The sequence below is a fragment of the Neofelis nebulosa genome, chromosome 3 (genome assembly GCF_028018385.1).
Source record: "Neofelis nebulosa isolate mNeoNeb1 chromosome 3, mNeoNeb1.pri, whole genome shotgun sequence".
Lineage (NCBI taxonomy): Eukaryota > Metazoa > Chordata > Mammalia > Carnivora > Felidae > Neofelis > Neofelis nebulosa.
The window spans coordinates 53877287-53897617 of NC_080784.1; the positions used below are offsets into that span (position 1 = coordinate 53877287).

The 20331-nt window shown below is 38.7% G+C and overlaps 1 protein-coding gene across 4 annotated transcripts in view; it reads left to right on the top strand.

The window, feature by feature from the left end:
- Nucleotides 1-20331, top strand: part of BLK (BLK proto-oncogene, Src family tyrosine kinase) — a 78705-nt gene that overhangs the window by 37789 nt on the left and 20585 nt on the right. Inside the window, exon 2 of one of the 4 annotated variants that reach the window (XM_058720842.1) lies at nt 19447-19709. The exons of 2 other annotated variants lie outside the window; for them this stretch is intronic. In XM_058720842.1, coding sequence (XP_058576825.1) covers nt 19597-19709 — 113 coding nt within the window. In that variant the 5' untranslated portion in view covers nt 19447-19596. Of the gene's footprint in view, nt 1-14724; nt 15043-19446; nt 19710-20331 lie in introns of those variants that run through there. One more of the 4 variants, XM_058720844.1, reaches the window with a different exon arrangement.

The window sequence follows — 20331 nt, forward strand, 5'->3', positions numbered from 1 at the left end:
TTCTTATATCAGATATATGTTTTTCAAATATTTTTTTCCCTATCTGGGGTTTCCATAGCAGTGTCTTTTAAAGGGCTGACATTTTTAGGACTCCTGGGTGGCTCAATTGGTTAAGCCTCCGATTTCAGCTCAGGTCATGATCTCACGGTCTGTGAGTTCGAGCCACACATCGGGCTCTGTGCTGACAGCTCAGAGCCTGGAACCTACTTCAGATTCCGTGTCTCCCTCTCTCTCTGCTCCTCTGCCACTCGCACTCTGTCTCTCTGTCTCTCTCTCAAAAATAAATAAACATTAAAATAAATAAATAAAATAAAGGGCCAACATTTTCCATTTTGAAAAAGTCTATCAATTTTTCTTTTATAGTGCATGGTTTTATATTCTAAAAGATTTTTTTACCTAAGCTAAAATCAAAAAGATTTTATGCTATATTTTTTTCTAGAAATATAATGTATATATTTTTTAGCATCTTTTAAGATTTTCTTTTCCTTTATGACTGGGTTTCAGCAATTTGATTATGATATAACTTGATATAGTTTTCTGCATACATGAGGTTGATTGACTTTTTTGAATCTTTGGGTTTATAGTTTTCAACACATTTGGAATTTCCACCTTTCATTTCTTCAAATATTTCTTTTTCTCTTCCAGCCTCTTTCTGATAGTCCAATTACATGGGTTTTTTTGGCCACGGGTAATACTGTCTCACAGCTCACCAGTGCTGTTCCTTTTTCCCAGTATTGTTTTTTTCCTCTGTGCTTCACGGTGGATAATTTCTACTACCATACAAGCTCACTGACATTTCTTCTACGGCTCTAATGTGCTATTAATCCCCATTAGAGGTGATTTTTGGTCTGTTTTACAGATCGTATTTTTAAAGGTCGATTTAGGTCTTTAGGTCTTTCTTTTCTCTTCTCATTATAATTCATTATTTTCAGTTATATTCTTGAGCCTATTTATATAATTTGTAATGACTGTCTTAAGGTTCTTGTCTACTAATTATACAGTCTGTAATTTCTAGTTCTGTTCCTGTTGATTCATGTTTCTGCTGGTTACACGTTATGTTTTTCTGTTTTTTTTTTTTTTTGCATGACTAGTAATTTTTCTTCTCTTTTTTAAAAATTGTATAATTAACCTACCGTGTTATATTAGTTTCAGGTGTACACTATATTGATACAACAATTCTACACATTACTCCGTGCTCATCAAGATAAGTGTACTCTTAATCCCCATCACCTATTTCACCCATCCCCCACTCCCCTCCCCTCTGGTAACCATCAGTTTGTTCTCTGTATTTAAGAGTCTGATTTGTTTGTTTGTTTGTTTCTCTTTTCCTTTGTTTGCTTGTTTTGTTTCTAAAATTCCACATATGATGGACATCACATGATATTTGTCTTTCCTTGATTGACTTATTTCACTTAGCATTATACCCTTTAGGTCCATCCATGTTGTTGCAAATGGCATGCCTACTAATTTTTATTGGATGCCAGGCACTGAATTTTATGAATGTTGAATATTGGTGTTTCTTTAAAGAGTATTAGGCTTTATTATGGCACACTATTAAGTCTTTTGTGGACCAATTTGATCATTCCAAGGCTTGATTTTAAGCTCTATTAGGGCCTATTCAGAGCCTTTATTTTACAGCCAATTTAGCCCCACTATTAACGCAAGACCTTTCAAATGATTTTACCCAATGCTGTATGTACTGTAAAGTCTCTCTACTCGGGATGGTGGGAAGTTGAACTATTTCCAGCCCTGTGTAAACTCTGAGAATTGATAAGACTACTATTTGCTAGTGGTTCTTTCTGGTGGTTTCATGCATGCATAAATTGATATTCAAGAGAAGGTCAAAGAGTGCACCCCTCTGTGATCTGTGGCTTGTGTGCTCTCTTTGTGAGCAGCTCTTTTTCCCCCTTCTGCCGGCAAATTCTAGACAACATGGCCTCTTCACACTCTGATCTCTGTTCCCTCAACTCAGTGAAACGCCTGGGTTCCTCAAATCTCTGGCTTAGGAACTGCTTTCTGGCAGTAATTGGGGCAATTATAGGACCTCATTTGTTCTCCCTTTCCCAGGGATCATAATTCCATGCTGCCTGTTGTTCAATATCAGAAAATAGTTTTCTGTCTAATTTTCTACTCATTTTGGGGGATACAGCAATTCCTGTAGAGTTAACTACTCATGAGTGGAGGCAGAAATCTCTTGAGATATATACGATGTAGTCTTGATGATTTTTCTGAATTCTTGCATTTTCAAAACTGTCCTTATCTTCAAACTGGGTTGATCATTTTACTAGGTATGAAATTCTAGGCTTGAAATATTTCCCATGAGGAATCTTCAAAGCCTGACTCCATTTCTAGCATCAAATCTAATGATCATTTGATGCACATTCCCTTATAGGAAAACTCTTTTTCTAGAGAGAGAAATAGAAAAGTATAGGGCCTCATATGTATTCTTGGAGCTCTAACATTTTTATCAAATATGCTTATATATGTTAAAAATCTTTTCAGTTATCAGAGGGATCTTTCCATTTTAAGACTTATTTTTTTTAATTCTTGTAAATTTCTTTTATTATTTTTACCTTATTTATTTTCTATAGTTTTTATTCCTGTTCTGATTCTCTCCTTGTATGAGTGGAACTCTTAGTGTTATTTTCCTAATGATTATTTCTTAATTTCTCTTATATGAATTGATCATATATTCATCTTTTTTTTTTTAGTCAGTAGACTTTACTTTTTGTAGCTTTAGGTTTACAGAAAGACGAATGGAAAGTAGGGAGAGTTATCTTATACCTCCCTTGCTCTCTCCATTATCCTCCATTATTAATATCTTACATTCATGTGGTACATTTGTTACAGTTGATGGACAATATTGATACATTCTTATTATCTAAAGTCTATAGTTTATATTAGGGTTCACTCTTGGTGTTGTTCATTCTATAGGTTTTGATAAATGCATAACATGTATCTACTATTACACTATCATAAAGAATAATTTCACTGCCCTAAAAATCCCTTGTGCTCTATTTACCTCTCTCTTCCCCTCCTGAATCCCTGGCAATTACTGATCTTTTATTGTTTCTATCATTTTGCGTTTCTAAGAAAGTCATCAAGCTAGAATCATACAGTATGTAACCTTTCAGATTGGCTTCTTTCACTTAGCAATATACATGTAAGTTTCCTCTATGTCTTTTCATTGCTTGTTAGCTCACTTTTTTTTAATGTTTAATAACTTTACATCGTCTGTACCATAGTTTCATGTCATTGAGGGAAATCTTGGCTGCTTTCAAGTTTTGGCAATTATGAATAAACTGCTATCAACATGCACATGCAGGTGTTTGTACAGACCTAAGTTTTCAACTCCTTGGGTAAATTCTGAGAAGTATATTTGTTCAATCATATGTAAGAGTATGTTTAGCTTTGTAAAAACTGTCAAACTGTCTTCCAAAGTAGCTGTATCATTTTGCATTCTGACCATTAATGAATGAGAGATCCTATGGCTCCACATCCTCACCAGCATTTGGTATTGTCAGTGTTTTGGATTTTAGCCATTTTATTAGTATCTTACTGTTGTTTTAATTTGCAGTCCTCTAACAACATATGATGTTGAGTATCTTTTCATATTCTGTTTTGCCATCTGTATATCTTTTTGTGGTGAGGTGTCTGTTCAGAACATTTGCCCATTTTTAAGTTGGGTTGTTTTCTTACTGTGGAATTTTAAGAGTTCTTTGCATACTTTGAGTACCAGTTCTTTATCAAATATGTTTTGCAAATATTTTCTCACAGAATGTGGCTTGTCATTTTATTCTCTCAATAGGATCCTTCACAGAGCAGAAATTATTTATTTTAATGAAGTCCAATTTATCAATTTTTTTCTTTCATGGACAATCATGTCATCTGTGAACAGTTTTTTTCTTCCTTCCCAATCTGTATACCTTTTATTTCCTTTTCTTGTATTATTGCATTATCTCAGTATGGTATTGAATAGGAATGGTGACAATGAACATTCTTGATTGTTCCCGATATTATACATTATCAGGCTATAAGTATTATAGTAAAGAAATCAGTGCCTCCTCAGATCTGAACCAATAGGTTCTTCATGTGAATCATTTTCAAGTTTGGCAAAGAGGCACATCTGACTTTGCTAGCAATAACTGACCTTTAGATTACAGTTCTAAAGGAGCAAGGACTCAGAATGGAATTCTTTTTAAAAGGGAATGAAAGGGATACCTGCATGGCTCAGCTGGTTAAGTACCTGACTCTTGGTGTCAACTCAGGTCATAATCCCAGTGTCATGAGATTGAGCTCCACGTTGGGCTCTGCACTGAGCATGAAGCCTGCTTAAGATTCTCTCTCCCCCTCCCCTTCTTCCCCTCTCCCTTGCTCATGTTCTTTCTCTAAAATTAAAATAATAATGGGGTGCCTGGGTGGCTCAGTCGGTTGGGCGTCCGACTTCAGCTCAGGTCATGATCTCATGGTCTGTGGGTTCAAGCCCCGCGTCGGGCTCTGTGCTGACAGCTCAGAGCCTGGAGCCTGTTTCCAATCCTGTGTCTCCCTCTCTCTCTGCCCCTCCCCCACTCTCACTTTGTCTCACTCTGTCTCTCAAAAATAAATAAATATATAAAAAAATTAAAATTAAATTAAAATAATAATAATAAAAGGAAATGAAAAAGTGTCCCTCTTCTCTGAGTAAAAAGAAAAATTGTATTCATTCTGACTTTTTAACTTTTTGGCTCCATTCCCTGTTAGTTTGGAAAAAAATAATAATGTTTTTCCACTTGGCATCAAGGAGGACAGAAGCATCTCAGTTTTCATTAGCATGATGTGTAGAGTGTCCATCCCCTAACTGGACCTCATTGCCATTGAGTTCCTTCTGAGCTTCATGGAAAGATTTTTTTTGTTAATCAGACTTCAGGAGCCAAGGAGGCCATTTATCCAATTGACTAAAAAATACAGTGACTTCCATTTCAAAGTCTCTTAAGTTTTATGCTTAAATAAGTCTTGAGTAGTTGATCAAAAAAGTTGTATTACTTCATCCTGAGTTAAGTTGGGTGAAATGTGTGTTTAGTTTCTACTTATTTAGAAACTGCAAAATAGGACAAGGCTGCTATGGAAGAATCCCTTTCCCGTCTTTGGTATATGTAGTTCAAATATTTTTGTTGTTGTTGTTACATTTAAACTATATCCATGTACATTAGTCTGTTTTGGACCCCTCTGCTTGCATTAAACATAGAAATAAAATCATTAATTTGAAACAAACAAAAAAAAGAGAGTCATCACCAAGCAAGGTCAGCTAAGTTTTCTTCTCTATTATCTTTTAAGAGTTTATAACTTCATGTTTTACATTTAAGTCTATGATCCATTTTTAGTTCATTTTAGTGAAAGGTATAAGGTCTGTGTGTGTGTGTGTGTGTGTGTGTGTGTATGTTCATATTCATATTCTGGCATGTGGATGTCCACTTGTTGTAGCACTATCTGTTGAAGAGAATATACTTTCTTCATTGAATTGCCTGTGCTCCTTTGTCAAAGACTAGTTAGCTATATTTGTAGGGAATCTATTTCTGTGCCTTCTGTTCTGTTCCATTGATCTGTGTATCTATTTGTTCATCAATACCACAGTGTCTTGATGACTCTAGCTTTATATTAAGTCTTAAAGTTGAGTCTTCTGACTTTGTTCCTCAATTTTGTATTGGTTATTCTGGATCTTTTGCCTCTCTAAATAAACTTTAGAACCAGTTTATTAATATTCACAAAATAACTTGCTGGGATCTTAATTGGGATTGCTTGAAAAGTGTAGATCAAGTTGGAAAATCTGACATCTTAATAATTTTGAATCTTCCCATCAACGTACATGGAATATTTTTTCTTTTATTTAGGTCTTCTTTGATTTCCTTTATCAGAGTTTCATAGTTTTCTTCTTGTTCATATTTTGTTTAATTTATAGTTTATAATTTCATTTGTTTGGTGTAAATAGTATTGTGTTTTTAATTTTAAATTTCAATTATTTATTGCTGGTATATAAGAAAGCAATTGACTTTTCTATATTAACCTTTATTCTGCAACCTTCCTATAATCATTGATTAGCTCCAAGAGGGTTTGTTGTTGTTGTTGTTGTTGTTGATATTCTGGGATTTTCTACATAGACAATCATGTCGTCTGTGAACAAACAGTTTTTTTTTTCTTCCTTCCCAATCTGTATACCTTTTATTTCCTTTTCTTGTATTATTTCATTATCTCAGACCTCCAGTATGGTATTGAATATGAATGGTGACAATGAACATTCTTGATTGTTACCGATATTATACATTAGTCTTTTTATGTTATTTTCTAGGATATTGCTTGACTTTATATTCTAGATCATTAACTTGGAACGTCCATTGTATCCATGTTAATATTTTTCAATCACATTTTTAATTTACAATAATTCCTCTTTTCTAACAATAATTTTTGTTTTCTCACATCAACATATTCCTTTTAAATTTATACACTATCCTGTATAATGTCTCTAAGGACACTAATTAGAGGTTTTCTTAAAAGTCACTTTCTGCATTCTGTCTCTGCTTTCTCCTGAACTATTCTACTTGTTTATTTTTAACCCTATTTTTAATATTGCTCATTTTCTTCTGATTCTTTTGACACTTGGTTTGCTGTTTATATTTATGGATAAAGCACTTTGTTCTGTATTGGTAGTTGATATGGATTTACTCTGCAGCTGTGCAAGACTAGTTCCCCACAGGCCCCTTCCCTGAATGGAATGACAGACTGTATGCATCTTGCATAAGTTGTATGGGACCTCCAAAGGTGTGAGAAATAAGTAAGAAGGCAATAAGATTGGTATTCTAAAAAAGCCATACAAGGTTTGTAAAGCTAATCATAATGCTTGGCACCAATATTCATGTTAGTTACTATAACTGTCCATGGTGGTCATGACAGTGGTTGTACCCAGATTTTTAAACTTAATGCCTGCTGGCACTTCTAAGTCCTTTCCAGTCAAAAAGTGCTACTTTTATGAAGCACAAACTACATGCCAGCCTCTTGTGTATACGATCTTTATTCCTTGCAATAATTCCTCAAGGTTAGCATACTATTTCCATTATGCAGGCAAGGAAACAGAGGTTTGGATTAATAGATCACATCATTCTATCAAATGGCTATTAAGCAGCAAATCCAGGAGTCCACACAATTCTGTGAGTTTCCAAAGTCGGGAAGTACTCTCCGCATCACACCCGCCACATTGTTCCTCACACACTATTAAGGAGTCAGGCCTCTGTGCTATGACACCTCGCTGGCTGATTTTTTTGAGCTTAAATTGCATGCATTTTTACTCTTATTTTAATTCAACTTGTTAGCTTCAGGCAATCATTCCTGAGGGATTTTTTTTTTAATCTAGCTCTGTTAGTTTTTCCTCTCATTTTATGTCTTCCGAAAATCTAATGAACAGAATTTTTGAGTCTGCACACAAATTGCTAATAAAATATTAACTAAGAGAGGCTGAAGATAGAACTCTGAAGCATGCCACTATAGTCCTTCCTCAATGTGAGATCAATCTATCCTTTAGCACTACTCAGTAGGGTGGCTCACTCAGACACAATCGCCTGACCCTGGGATAACAAACCTGGCCCAAAATGAGACTTACAGCAGTAATTATAAATAAATGAATCTCTTGAAATTCTCCAAGATGTTCTTCCTTTAAAATTTTTTTTAATGTTTATTTACTTTTGAGAGAGAGAGAGGGAGAGGGAGAGAACACAACCAGGGGAGGGGCAGAGAGAGAGAGAGGGAGACACAGAATCGGAAGCAGGCTCCAGGCTCTGAGCTGTCAGCAGAGAGCCTGACACGGGGCTCAAACCCATAACCATGAGACCATGACCTGAGCCGAAGTCAGATGCTTAACTGACTGAGCCACCCAGGTGCCCCACCAAGATGCCCTTCCTATCCTAAAATCCTACCAGAATTCACTTTCTCTTGTCTAGCACTCCTACATAACTTTCTAATCAGTTTCATGTTTTTTACAGATGTCATCATAAGTGTCTTATTTTCATTACTTCCCATACTTTGGAACAGAGTGGGTCAACCAGACTTTAAAGACAGATATAATTGATTTTTAAATATATGGTTCCCTGTATGGTCTTGAGCAAGTCCTTACACCTCACTGAGCTTTGGTTTCTTTGCATGTAAAATGGGAGGGACTGCATCTGCTGTAAGGCATAGACATACTGTACATAAAGAACACAGCACAGTGTCTAGCCTTGAGTAGGAAAGAGTACAAGGCACTGTGCTAGTCATCATTAGCATTCATATTTTCATGTATTGGCAAATCCTGCAACCAAGACTTTTATACATTAATTCTAAATCTCTGTATCTCTAGCTGGACACCTGTGTCTCTAGATCCATTCAATAATCACGATTAACCCAAAGATGTCAAAGGCCTGAGACCCTTGTTGTCTTTTCTTTTTCTGTCTCTAACCTTTTCCAGCCTCATCTTTGAAAGTATAAAATAGAGTCAGTGTTTCCAGTCCAAGTGTGCACACCCTGCCCCCAAAACCTGGTAGATAGAGGTGTTTCTCTGCACAAGCCTGCCTTCTTTTTACAAATTCCGTCTCTGGGTTGTGCTTAATCAACGTGGGGGAGGTGGCTCGAAAAGGCTGAATAATGGATAGTGTCTTTTTAAAGAAGTTCAAGTCGTGAACATATAGATCTGAAAAGATACGTGTGAGCTCAGTGGGAGAGAGCAAGGCTTTGAAGGCAGAGATGAGACTCAAATCCTTGTTCTGCACTTTAGTTTCTGTACCTCTTTCTTCAGTCTTCTGTCTGAGGACGAGGAGGATGATGGTGAGTCTGTTTAGCTCATAGGCTCATTTTGAGGTTTCTGAGATACAGTGTGTGAAAGTCAATTGCAAATTGCCAAGTATCATAGAGATGCCAGCTAGTATTACAGAAAGGGAAGTTATTTCCCCCTTGTCACAATCTTGTAGAAATATATTAATATGTAAGGAATGAATGTTGGGAGGATAGAAGAAATTCATTTCATTTAAAGACAAGCAGATCACTGGCAGGAGAACTATAAGCATTATTTATGAGGCACTCATATGAAGAAATACCCAAGGTCGGCAATACTTCTAATCCTTTTTACAAGTAATACTCCAAAAGTGCAGCCAAATTAAGAAAAGGTCTTCGTGGGGCCCCTGAGTGGTTCAGTTAGTTAAGTGTACAACTCTTGATTTCAGCTCAGGCCATGATCTGACTTTCTGAGATTGAGTCCTGCGTCAGGCTCTATGCTGACAGTGTGGAGCCTGCTTGGTATTCTTCATCTCCCCCTCTCTCTGACCCTCCTTTGCTCTCTCTCTCTCTCAGTAAATAAATAAAATTAAAAAGAAGAAAGAAAGAAAGAAAGAAAGAAAGAAAGAAAGAAAGAAAGAAAGAAAGAAAGAAAGGATCTTCATGAAGCAGGGTTGGTGAGCCTGTCTGCATCAGCATCATTGGGGACACTTGTTAAAAATGGAGACCTTGGAACCCCACCTTGACCCCAATATCAGAACTGCTAGGCCTGGGTCTCAGGAATTTGCAAATTCCCAAATGGTTGTAATGCAAACTGAGATTTGAGAACAGTTAGGCTGAGGAAATGTAATGGACTCCGTTAGACAGTAGTGAACTCATGATTTGCTTTTTTTGGTTAATTTTTTCTTAAAGGAAAACAATGCAAAGAAATTTAGAAATTACAAAGTAGATTAAGGCTCATAGTGCCATGAATACAAAGCACAAAAGTAGTTGTATTTATGTTTTGCCATATTGGTGGCATGTTTTAATTATCACTACTGTGAGTGTTTTGAAAATATAAATTTGCATGGTGCCTCCAAAAAAAATAGTTTTATTCACAGGTTAGTAATTATAACAAGAACTTAGACATCAACATGGTGTCATTTTTCCTCATAATTGCCTACCAAATTTCAAGCTTCTCTATGTCAGCAGAATCAAATGTCAGTGACTCAGTAAACACGTGTCTGTAGTTTACTTAACACAGCTTCACAAGAGTGCTGTCTTCCTTCCTGAAGCTTTGCTCAGCACCCTCAAACTTTTTACCACTTGAAAATCTTCTTTATGAATTTTACCATGGTGCGGAGCAAATTTCCACAGTGGAAAAATTTTCACTCTACAAAACTGAAATAGCCACATGTGTGTCTCCTCCTCACTGTGCCTAAATTGGCAGCCACTTTGACCAAGAGCACAACCACTTCGCAAGGTGTCACTGCTAGCTTGCCCCCTGACAGGGGTTTGTATGTGCCCAGGGGCTCCACCTACTCAGCCAGGAGTTATGGCTCTGTATCAGGTCCTATACCAGTGGGGGCAAATATGCTACTGGTATTTAAAAGTATCACACAAGGTGTTGACTGAGGTTTCTTGAATAATTCTATCATACACTCTACAATCCAGCCAATGGAAAAACTGTTTCCTGAATTAGGTTCCTATCACCACGTCTCTGGGAAAGCACTGTTTCTCTATATCCAAAAACTATTCAACCCTGGTGGAATTACGCATGGCATTTTTTCTTTCTGATCTTTTACTTTCTCAACTAACAAACGTGGAAAGAATGATAGAATGAGAACATCAGTATTTAGTAATATTTAGTAACCCCTAATGAAACATTAATTGAAGTGTTGATGAGAAGCTTGTCAATGGAGACGTCAGACCAGCATCATTTGAACCCAGATCTGTCTTAGCATCACTAAAGTGGTGCAGCCAGACAGTGTGAGCCTCCCGATAGTATGCGATATTGAGCACGTGCTCCTTCCATAAGACATCCCTATGAGAAAAAGACGAATCTAGGTCTATGGAGCCCATAGAGTTAATTCTATGTACTACGAATAGGGAGATAGAGAAACAAGTCAACACAAGGAAGCAAAATCTAGAATGTAGAACCTTCTATAGGACCACCAACATGTTTTTTTCAAATTGATGGCACGAAACTAACCCAAGTAGAGGGTGCAGTCTACTCCAGTTGAGGGAGAGACATAACAATCATATGTGATGTAGGAAGCTTGTTTGAATCCCGAATTGGACAAACCAACAAGAAACCACTTGTGAGACAATTGGGGGAATCTGAATATAGACTGGACGTTAGATAATGCCATGGAATTATTACTAGCTTTGTTAGGTGTGATAACAACATTGTGGTTATGTAAGAAACCGTCTCCACATTTTAGAGACACGTGCAAAATATGTGGAGGTAACATGGCATGTTTCAAGCCATTCGTTTCATTTCGTTTCAAAAAGCTTCAATCCGTTTTTTAGAAAATTATTTGTCCTCAAATATTTCAAACAAGAAAATAATTTTTAAAGATAATTATTGAATACGGGTGATGAATATGCATGTGTTTGTTATACTCTTTATTTTTTATATTTTGAAATTTTTCATTGAAAATAGTTTTCACCCAAAAAACTGTACCTGAATTGTCCTTTATGGTCTAGCTAGTGTTTCTTCCCAGGTGGAAGTGATTTCTTCTTGCTGAGTTCACAAAACCTCTCTTCTTTATATAATCCTGCCTACCTTGAATTGCTGTAAGTTGCGTATACGTCTCACCTCTTTATCCTACCATGAGGGCAGATTCCTTCCTTGTTTCCTCTCTCTGTCTTTGCCTGACACAGTACATAGTTGGCAGCGACTGAATGAACACAGCGATATAGAGTTCTAAGAGCCAGCACTGCTACCGTTTTATGTTCGCATGTGGAGCGATCTATATTATTCAAGTTGAGCTATCCTGAACTTGAGACTCAAAAAATGGGTTTCAATTCAAGTTCTTTGGCTTCTTCTTTGATTAAGAGTCGCAGGGCCATTACTATAGTTTTCTCATCTAGGAGGTGGGCAGGACTTGGAATGCCGAGACGTTGGCAAACACTCCGTGAGGACTCCACGAGAGAACTCACTGAAGGGAAGACACTGTCTCAGCATGGCAGCCAGCACCCCGGGTGAGACCTGGCTTTGCTAATAGGCTCAGTGCTGTTCCACCTCAATGCCTCCCTTCCATGTCTGACAGGTCAAGTCAGAAAGATAAAGCTTTCAGCTAATAACAAGGCAAGGTGTTTCCAGATTGCAGACTTAGGAGCTAGTCAAAACTGGAGGTAAGGCCATCCGCACAAATTACTAGCTGTTTGACCTGGACAGACACTTCATGTCCCAAGTTCATCTCATCTGTAGAAAGAAGGTAGTAACACCTATCTCACACAGTTACTGAAGAAATCATTACTGACAATTTGTAAATGTGGAATAATAGTAAAACCTTTATTAAATACTTACTATGGTCCAGGCACCATTCCAAGATGCCCTAATAGCCTGTAATAACTAATTTAACCTTTACAACACTCTGTTGTAAACTGTTATCTCAAGACTAAGAGACAGAAGTTAGCAAGTTAAGCAACTCGCCCGAGGGTACCCAAGTAGATAATAGCAGAACCAGGATCCAGAGCTCAGCATCCTTATCTAGTGTGCCATGTGGTGTCTCTCCAACATGACAGTGTATGTAGCATGTCTGGCTTTGGGTATGGCACATGGGGAACACTCAACACGTTATAGCACCTGCTATTTAAAAAAGTAAACTAGGGGGGCACCTGGATGGCTCGCTCAGTTAAGCGTCCGACTCTTGGTTTCACTTAGGTCACGATCTCATGGTTCTTGAGTTTGAACCCCACCTCAGCCCAGAGCCTGCTTGGGATTCTCTCTCTCTGCCCCTCTGCCACTAGCCCTGTCTCTGTCTTTCTCAAAATGAATAAATAAACTTTGAAATAAAAGGTAAACCAGAGTTTACCTGAGTTTTCAGTCATAAAATTATATGCACTTCACAGCTAACTTCATGCATGAGACTTTTTTTCCAACCAAATCATCCCCCTGCCTCTAAAATAACATGCCTGGAACAGCCAACGTGGATAAAGGGACTCAGAGCCATCAATACTTTTCTGGGCCACACGGCAGCCACCATCCACATTGGCCTTTGTCCCCCTGCCTATCTCCACCACCAAACACCCTGACTTCCAACACCAGGCCCTCAGCACCCAATGGATCTCAGGGCCACCTTTGGGCGTCATGAAGCCCTGGGAAGGGAAAATATCACCCAAGTTGCTCTGAGTGGCCTCTAGTTAATGTTTATTTACCACTCTCTATGCTCTGTTCCTTTCTCTCCCTCATCTTGCTAGTTTACATGACAACCATGAGAATTATGTACAGGCTGTCGGTCTTGACCTTTATAAAACATACATCTTTGTGTGTCAATATCCCAAAATATTTTCCGTATGCTGCATTTGAACCTGAGCACGTCGGCTGGTGAATGAACATTCCCAGCCTCACGGGGGCCTGCAACCGCCTGCCAGCAGCTCGGTCTTGGCAGGACAACTATTTTCGCCTGGGTAGTAGTGTTTGCACAACTGTTTTAATGTTTTGGTGCATTTTTCTCTAATTTTACACAAATTAGTCAAATAGTCATTGAACTGATGCCCACGATGATGGGTGAGTGCATCATTAAAAAAACATCTGTGAAAGACTGAAAATAGATTGTGAAGATTTGCCAAATGGGCGAGACATAACTGAGAATTTCGTAACGTGGTTTAATTCTGTAGAAAACTGCTCCCTCCCCACAAAACAGCAAAGTCGATCGTTTTGCTGTTTTTGGCATTCACCTTTGAGTATGCTTTTGCGGGAAGGCTTTATGTACAAAAACGAGGAACAGTTTCATACCTCCCCATTTTTGTAGAGGAGACTGAGACTCAGAGACATTAAGGGACTTGCCCAAGTTCACACAGCCAATGCCTAGCTTGCTTTCGAGTCCATGTTCCTTGAACCGCTGTCTTCCCCCCACTGCACCAGGGAAGGGAGAAATGTGCTTGAGTGTGCCTGAACTCCAGAGCGGCCCACAGACCTCCCGGCTCCAGCAGCAACCCCCGAGGTCTCTCCTCCCAGTCTCTCCTCCGGATGGAGAGCTTCTGAGGCAGGTGGCAGCCCCCACAGAGGAGAGGACTGGGTATCTGAACCTGAACCTGAACTGTGGGTCAAGGGGGATGGAACCCTAGGCAGGGATACCTGTGCACCTGCTTCGAGCAGCAAATTCCAGGCAGCACTGGGGCAGAGAACACCCTCCAGCTCCTGGTTCTGCCACGCTCAGTGTGACCTTAGCAAGCCACCTCACCGCTTTTATCTTCAGCCATAAAATGAGGATAATCGTAATCAAACTATGGATGCCTTCCTGAATATCACATAAATCGTATATGCCAAGTGCTTTTCTACCTGTGAACTGCTGGGCAACTGTAAATAAAGGGTTTCTAGTTTCTCTATTTTTAGTTGCTGTTCCACCACATCCTCTGTCAGGCTGCGGCTGTGTGTCGGGCTTTGAGCATCTCCCCCGGGGCAAACACTGATCTCCCTGCTCTGGTCAAAGTCTGCACAGCGGGGATGAATCCACGCCAAATAAACAAATAGAAGCCCCCTTCCCTCATCTTCCTCTCCTCTTGCCACCCCCCACCCCACTACACACACACCCACAAGCACACACACATGGGTACGTGCACATGCTTGCTCTGTCATGCACACACACAGGTGCACAAGTGCGCGCTCTCCCCCCCACCCTTTTCCTTTTCCCTCCTTCTCCCCCTTCCCTCTTTCTCTTTCTCTCTCTCTCTCTCTCTGTCTCTCACACACACACACACACACACACACACACGAACTCACACCCTTCTCTCATCTGTCCTTCACCACTGGAAAGGAGACCAGTGCCTTCTTAGTGCAGCAAAGCCATCTGGAACCACTGAGGACCTGCACATGTCACACTTCAGTTTTGCAAGGACTTCTGCATTTGCTGGCTCCACCCAGCCTGAAACTGCTAAAATATCACAGCAGGGTGGCAACCCAGCACCCAGACACAGCTCTGGTGATCAGATGGCCTTCTGAGTAACTCTAGTCTCCAGTCAGAACCACTGGGGTGGAGGGACCCATAGCGAACCTATGTATTTATAAAAACCATGGAAAAGCATCCATATATATACTGCTAAGGAGTCAAAGGACAAAGAAGTGTAAGTAGTGGGTGATTTCATTTTAGGAATTTTACTGCGTGTCAAGTTATTTAGATGATCAGTTGTGTTGTTTAAGTGGACATAAATGTTTGCTCAGGAAGTTTAAAATTGGTGGCAATATGGAGTCCAAGCTGGGAAAGTTCTAGAAGCTGTTGCCTGCTGACACTTCATTAGGCCAGGAGGCTGGGAGAGGTCAGAAAAGGCGTGAGTCTCAGGCAGCCCTGGGGGCTGCTCAGTGGCCATTCTTGAGAACAGGGGCTGGCCCTGGCTCCAGGCCTCATGACTCTCTGTGGCTGGGCAAGTCGTCCACATTCTCTTGATTTTTCTGCTTATAATGACAATATATGCTTACTATTAAAAAATTCATGGAACATATGAAATTATAAGAAAGAAGGTAAAAGTTGCATGAAGTCCTGTCACCTGATAAACAACATTAATATTTTCGGAAAGATCTTTTGGGGGCACTGCTTTGCATCGACACCTACAACACGCATGCACACACACACACACACACACACATACACACGCACACACAGTTTTTGTAATTCACTTTTGTTTTTTGTTTTTTTACCTTTCCACCTCCCTTGTCTGTTTCTACCTCCCCCATCAATAACGAAAGTAAACAAGTTTGTGTTTATCCCCCAAATGTCTCTCCACATAACATAAAAACATATGCATATGCCTACCTATAGAGGTTTCTTTTCTCATTCTTTGGTATTTCCAAATATGGGATAACTTCATGCACTTTTTTGAATCTTGCTTTTCTCATGTAACAGCATGTTGTAGAAATTCCTCTTAAAATTTTTTTTAATGTTTATTTACTTTTGAGAGAGAGAGAGAGAGAGTATAAGCAGGGGAGGGGCAGAGAGAGAGACATACACAGAATCCGAAGCAAGCTCCAGGCTCTGAGCTGTCAGCACAGAGCCCAACACGAGGCTCAAATCATGAACCACGAGATCATGACCTAAACTGAAGTCTGACGGTTAACCGAGTCACCCAGGCGCCCCAGAAATTCCTTTTAGCTTTACCTGCAAAGATCTAGCATATTCTTTTTTAGAATTGCATATTTTAGTCACTTTTAGAATGCAGATTTATTCAAATGGTGAGCAGTTACAAAATTTTGTTTTGTTTTGTTTTTTGCAGCTATAAATATTGCTGCAATAAACATTTTTATATCTCATACATTCGTATATAATGATGTTTTGTTACTCTGTGAGATTCCCGGAAGTGGGATTGTAAACTGAAAGGTATATGCCTTTTTTAAGTTTTTTAAGTTTTTTAAGTTTATTTATTTTGAGAGAGACTGAGAGAGTGAGAGAGCAAGCACAAGTGGGGGAGGGACAGAGAGAGAGGGGGAGAGAGAATCCTAAGCAGACTACGCGCTGACAGCACAGAGCCCAACTCGGGGCTTGATCCCACAAATCATGAGACCATGACCTGAGCCAAAATCAAGAGTCAGATGCTCAACCGACTGAGCCACCCAGGCGCTCCTGTATTTTTAAGTTTTAATAGAATTTTAAAAATGTCTACATGATTGGTAACATTTCATATTTTATTTTTCTAATAACTATTATGCCCTTACCCCTTGCCTGGCACTGTTTTAACAATTTGGATTCAACAATGAGTAAGAAAAAGATCCCAGCCCTCATGGAAGGCTCATCCAAGAAATACAGTGGAGAAGAAGAAATGAAATAACCATAACTATAATAAATACTTTAATTACAGAAATGTATGAAAACACAATTCTCCTTTAATTTACCATCAACAACTGATATTATCATTCCTTTTCTTTTTTCCCCAATCTTATTGATAGAATGTGATATTTATTATCTTAATTTGCATTTTCCAACTGGTAAGTAATTTTAACATTCTCACATGTTTATTTAGCTATATGGATTTGTGTTGGATAAACTGCTTATTTATATAAACTTTACTCATTTTTCTATCAAGTAGATTGTATGCTAGACCCATACTTCTTGTTAATTTTCATGAGCTCTGTGTATATTATAAATAGACATTTATCTGTGGTGTGGTTTGCAAATCTTTTCCCCAATCTGTTGCTTATGCACTGATTTCATAATGTTGCTGTTTTTTGTTTTTTGGTTTTTTTACCATATAATACCTTCTGTGTTTGTAAATTTGTCTTTATGTTATCAACATGTCTTTTTGTCCTCTCTTAGCTTCTGGCTATTCTGTCTTTGTTAATTGCTATCTCTGAACTCTGGATCGTATGTATAGTCTCCTAAATTTTCTTTCAATTAAATTTTAAAAAATTAATATATTTTTTTTAGTACACATGGAGTTTATTTTTTAATATGGTGTGAGGTAGGGGTCTGATTATATTTTCTTCTAGGTAGACAACCATTTTCCTAATACCATTTATTAAAAATAAACTATCAGTTCTCCATTGAAGTAAAATGCTACCTTTTTCATATATGCAGTTCCAAATGTACTAGAATCTGTTCACATACTTATTATTCTGCTCCACTGATTATATCTCTATTCTTATTCCAATTGTATGCTATTTTGATTACAGTGTTCTTTTCATAGTTTTAAAGCTAGATTAAAATTGTATTTGGTCATAGAAAACTTCAGATGATTTTATCCAATTAAAAATTGTAATTATTATTGAAAGTACATTTAATTTATCTTAGGAATGAGGAAGAGGACATAATCAAGAAAGAGAAGAGATTAAAATAATTACAAGACAATACTACCTAAAACTTTATGGCAACAAATTAGAAAATGTAGAGGAAGTCAAAGGTCTCCTAATAAATCATATAATCGTCAAAATGGTGCAAAGAGGAGGAAAAATGGGAACCAACAAATTCCTGTAGAAGAGTTGGAAGTGCACTTGAAGATCTACTTTTTTCTTTTTTGAAGATCTTTTTTCTTTAACTTTTAAAATTTATTTTACATTTTTTTCTTTTTGAAGATTTTACTTATTTATTTTTTAATTTAAATTCAAGTTAGTTAACATACGGTGTAGTATTGGTTTCAGGAGTAGAACTGAGTCATTCATCTCTTACATGCAACACCCAGTGTTCATCCCAACAAGTGCCCTCCTCAATGCCCATCACCCTGCCTCCATCAACCCTCAGTTTGTCCTCTATATTTAAGAGTCTTACAGTTTGCCTCTCTCTAGGTTTTTATCTTACTTTATTTTTCCTGCCCTTCCCCTATGTTCATCTGTTTTGTTTCTTAAATTAAAGATCGACTTTTTTTTTTTAATTTTTTTTTTTAACGTTTATTTATTTTTGAGACAGAGAGAGACAGAGCATGAACAGGGGAGGGGCAGAGAGAGAGGGAGACACAGAATCTGAAACAGGATCCAGGCTCTGAGCTGTCAGCACAGAGCCTGACGCAGGGCTCGAACTCACAGACTGTGAGATCATGACCTGAGCTGAAGTCGGACGCTTAACCAACCAAGCCACCCAGGCGCCCCAAAGATCGACTTTTTAAAAGGACTTCAGAGCAGGGGCACCTGGGTGGTTCAGTCGGTTAAGCATCTGACTTCATGTCGTGATCTCACAGCTCGTGAGTTTGAGCCCCACGTTGGGCTCTGTGCTGATGGCTCAGAGCATGGAGCCTGCTTTGGATTCTGTATCTCCCTCTCTCTCTGTCCCTCCCCTGCTCATTCTCTGTGTCTCTCTGTCTCAAAACTGAATAAACATTAAAAAAAAAAAAAAAAGGACCCCAGAACAGATGACTTACTGGCTGAGTTCTATCCAGCCTTTAAAGAACAGAGAGTCTCAGTGTAATTCAATGACTCAAAGCCATAGGAAGAAAGATGGAGAACCCCCTAATATTACAAAGTCAGCATCATCTTAATGTTAACTCCTCATAGACAGACCCCATTTGGGAATATTGATTCTCATTTGAAATAAAACATTAACAAATAGGATCTATCCATGTATTTAAAAGACTAATGAACTGTAAACAAATAGCTTTTATTTCAGAACACAAGGATTTCAGTAGCAGAAAATTTATCAACATAATTTATTACATCAACAAATTAAAGAAAACGATCATATTAAAAGACACTAAATAGGGTACCTGATAAGATTCAGTATCAATTCTTAACAGAAATCCATAATCCCTTTTCCAAAATTCTGATAAAAGGAATCTCTGAGAAGTAAAATGTTGGCCTGTAACTTTGGCATTTCATTTGCTGCTAAGGTTTATGCGAACTGACATAAAGAAACTGCTTGAATACAGAGAAGTGCTGTTCTTTACAAATGTGAAGTATTACATGTTCTGTACGCGAAGCACGCTCAAAAAACGAATTATGGATTATTTGTTATTGGGGATCTCTCTCCTATATCTAGAATTACTCCAGTCTTCCTTTTTTTCAAGATGAGTTTGAGGAGAATTAATATGAGACATGTGCTTTCAACTTTCTAGAAGAAAACATCACTGCGTTTCAGTAAATCTAAGACACTGCTGTTTGGAAGACTAACATTTATTCTATGTATCACTAAAAGAGGGAAAAAGGATGCTGCTATTTACTTTATGAATCATCGTTGGGTGTAAAACACATCGCAGTTTCAAGAGATGTTGAGTGAAAAAAGGTGCATCCCGGAATCAATGAAATATGAACACATGCGAAAGCAGTCAGGAACTCTCCATCAACCACACAGCCCTTCCGACAAGAACAGGGACTCAAGGTCCTTTCTTCTATAAATGTCTGTGTCTTGGGGATGGGCCGGGTGTGAGGTGGAGTGTAGCGGTCTGGGGTCAGCCAGGGCTCCACAGTTGGCTCTTCGTTGGTTACTGGTTTGACCAGGAACCAGCTATTTAACAACTCAAAGCTCAGTCCTGGGACAGGGATGATGCCTACTTACACTTACTTTAGAGTTAAAAGGATGACATGAGATAGGCTTTGTGAAGTTCAAGAGTAAGTCCTTCCTGGGGCGCCTGGGTGGCTCACTCGGTTAAGCGGCCGACTTCAGCTCAGGTCACGATCTCGCGGTCCGTGAGTTCGAGCCCCACGTGGGGCTCTGTGCTGACCGCTCGGAGCCTGGAGCCTGCTTCCGATTCTGTGTCTCCCTCTCTCTCTGCCCCGCCCCCGTTCATGCTCTGTCTCTCTCTGTCTCAAAAATAAATAAAACGTTAAAAAAAAAATTTTTTAAAAAGAGTAAGTCCTTCCTAATAGCTGCCCCTGGAATGAGGGCGGTGCTGATGTGGTGGTGTCGGCTGTGGTATCTGGCATCTTTCCCACTTCTATAACTCTATGATCCTTTACCCAAGAAAAAGCTTGGCCGATCTCTCTCACTTATGGAAGACTCT